Raw genomic sequence first — 2917 nt, 5'->3', positions numbered from 1 at the left:
CACTGTATATTTTCCGTACATTGATTGGCACTTGCATTCAACATTCCATGGCTCCACTACTAGCTAATTGGAAGGGGAAAGATTAGAAAGGCAACGCCATTTTGGCAACAATAATTTTGTTTTCAACAAATCAACCGTTTCAAGCAAAATCTTCTGTTCTCCTACTATCTAAAAAGTGTATCATCATTCATGAACCTGACTCTGCATTGTGGCCAATTGCGGCATCCATGTACACAAATTTTAAAATGCAATAACACTGTGCGCGCGCGCGCGTGTATATATATGTATGTATATATGATCGAGATTCAAAAGTGGAGAGAAGACATGATGGCAATAAACATTCGGATTTTGAATAAACACGAGGAGATCCTAATCCTCTGATATTTCTGTGATCCATAGATATGCAGAACCCAGAACAGGCGGGTGCATTCATCCATAAAGTGACAAGTGGCTACTAAAGTGATGTAGCCCCAGTGGTCCGATGATCTTATTCTTATATATCCATCATTGCAGGAGAAAATTAATCGTTAAAGAACCCTGATATCGAATAGTAAGTGGGACCATTACACACTTGCACATGCCAAACCCTAAGTAGTAGTTTGTTTGTTTATTTTTGTTTTTGAAGCAAACCCTAGCAATAGTCACATAGACAGTAATAAGAAGAAAAATAAAGAAGACAATACAAAGCTGGCGAGTTTAGTACGCATTAACTTCAATTCTCTGTGAATGAAAATGCAAATAAATTTATTGGTAATGGATCGATCATGAGGCAACGTCAAGTTTCTCTATGAATCAATCAATGATCATCATCGTCTTCTGGCAGCTGTTTCTCTTTGGGCATTGAAGTAAACGGCAGCAACAGGGAGGCCTAAGCCATTCTCTGCTGAGAATTGCCTTGTGTTGAAGTGGTCCCTTGAAGCAGGTGGCCTCACTGTTTGCCTGCCTCTCTGCTTAAACAATATGAACACGTATCTGTGGATGCCCACCACCGGTTTTGGTGTCTCATAGCTCACGATTTCTTTTCCTGTTTTCAACTAACTAATTAATTAATCATCTGATAATTAATAGATTGTATGTGTACGTAAAAAATGTGATTAACGTAAACAAGTTTAGCTTAATTAATTAAACTTACCAAAAGAAGCGTCAGTGGTTCCAGGAATGTCTGTCACCATCCTGAAAGATAATATATAGAATTAGAATGAGTAGGATTAGATTGTGCATAAGGATTTGCGCAATGAAATAATAATTATAAATACTGTGTATGTATTAATATATAACGACTCTATCTTTGACTCTCTGATTGTAAATATCACCGTTCAAATTGATACGAACCAGTGGAGATGTTCTCTTAAGCATGGATCACTAGGGCTTGGAGCATCAGGGTCTGTCATAATCTTCAAACACAATACAAGATAAACAAAAAGATTAGTACGTAGTAGAGTTAAAAGTCGTAAAAATATACTAAATCATGCATTAACTTACCAAGGTATAAGCTGATCTCATGTCCTCGCCGCCAATATCGACTCTAGGCTTAGCAATAATGACAGCAGGCATAAGCTCGTGGCCATTAGCAACTTGCTTATTAGAGTTATAAATCACGTTCATCTTCACACTAGGAATAAAAGTATCCACCACATCTCCCACCACGCGTCCAACAGCTAGTGGATCAGTCGTTCTTGACATTTTTAGTAAGCTGAGAATAATGGAAGCTCAAAGAGAGAAGTGCTTTCAGTGGTGTGATCTGTGTTTTAACGTTTGTGACAATATAAGTGCTTTTATAGGGGAGAGATAAGGAAAAGGACTTTATGAGAGCAAGAGCTTAACTTAGAAGCTCAAAGATTCGAAAATGCTTCAACATACCATAATAGCAAAAATGGTGTCTATTTATGGTGAAGACATGTGATAAGCTTGGAAATTAAGTTGTTTTTTTAACGAAATTGTGACAAGAAGCCACTAGAGAGACGGGGTTTGCTAAGTTTTGTCCTAAGATATCCCTTTTTAAATAACTTTTATATTAGTACAAATAATTTTTTGTATGTAATTCCAACACGTCTTTAGCTTATTGGCTAAATGAGAATGAAGAATCAAACTTTATTAATTTCCCACTTTAATATATAATATCTTTGGGAAAATGGAATTTTCAGCTTTTATTGGTGCTCCTCTCCATACACATGCTTTCTTATATTAGAAAAGAAAAAAAAAAAAAATATATATATATATATATATATATATATATATATATATATATATATATATCTTATCAATAAAGCTGGGAACGTGTAGTTAATTCAAGAGAGGCAAAAACGAATCCCAATTTATTTTGTTATTGGTTTTGGTCTTAATTTGGTATCTTAATGCACTTTAAAAAAATAAAGAAAAAAAAAACCTAGATTCGGTTTTTATGTAATTAAATCATGTGGGGGCATGATCGAAAAGTTGTAGCAGAATCTGAAGTTTCACTTATAATAAGACCCGATGCATGCTGAGTTAGCAACTGGGAAATCTGAGCTGGGCATTTGCTAGCTAGAAATTATATCAATACTGACACATGGCCATTCAGTTGATGGAATAAAGCTACAAAGCAGCTAGTGAGTATTATTCCTTCAGCATTGGCCTTCTTTGACAGAGATCATGCATGCACTAAAAATCCTCATTGGCTAACAAGATAAGAAAGAAGCTGCCAAATTTAACATTTGATTCGTTAAGTAATTCAAGCAATAAAGATCTTGCAAGATGTTGTACGGTCAAGAGGACCTTTCTCTATTTGTTTTTCTCTGAATTTACGTACAGACCGTACCATGCAAAATGTAACAGCAATTCTAAGTACCACCCATATAATAATTATATATGCAACTGCATGCTAATGGTTATTGGCTACATAAGCCTAAAGATTTGATTTTTTTTTTAATTAATTGAG

General features: G+C 35.1%; 1 protein-coding gene across 1 annotated transcript; it reads right to left on the bottom strand.

Moving 5' to 3' along the window:
- Positions 1–317: 317 nt before the first annotated feature.
- Positions 318–1731, bottom strand: LOC18032507 (CEN-like protein 1). The gene is made up of 4 exons (XM_006421817.2): positions 1483–1731; positions 1333–1394; positions 1133–1173; positions 318–1024 (listed from the first exon to the last, which is right to left on the bottom strand). Exons 1-4 carry the CDS (start codon positions 1681–1683, stop codon positions 807–809), a joined length of 522 nt encoding a protein of 173 aa, XP_006421880.1. The 5' UTR covers positions 1684–1731; the 3' UTR covers positions 318–806.
- Positions 1732–2917: the final 1186 nt, after the last annotated feature.

Source organism: Citrus clementina, unplaced genomic scaffold (assembly GCF_000493195.1).
Source record: "Citrus clementina cultivar Clemenules unplaced genomic scaffold, Citrus_clementina_v1.0 scaffold_9, whole genome shotgun sequence".
Classification (NCBI taxonomy): domain Eukaryota; kingdom Viridiplantae; phylum Streptophyta; class Magnoliopsida; order Sapindales; family Rutaceae; genus Citrus; species Citrus x clementina.
Note: the sequence above shows the minus strand (reverse complement) of the source record. Positions and strands in the feature narration are given on the sequence as shown.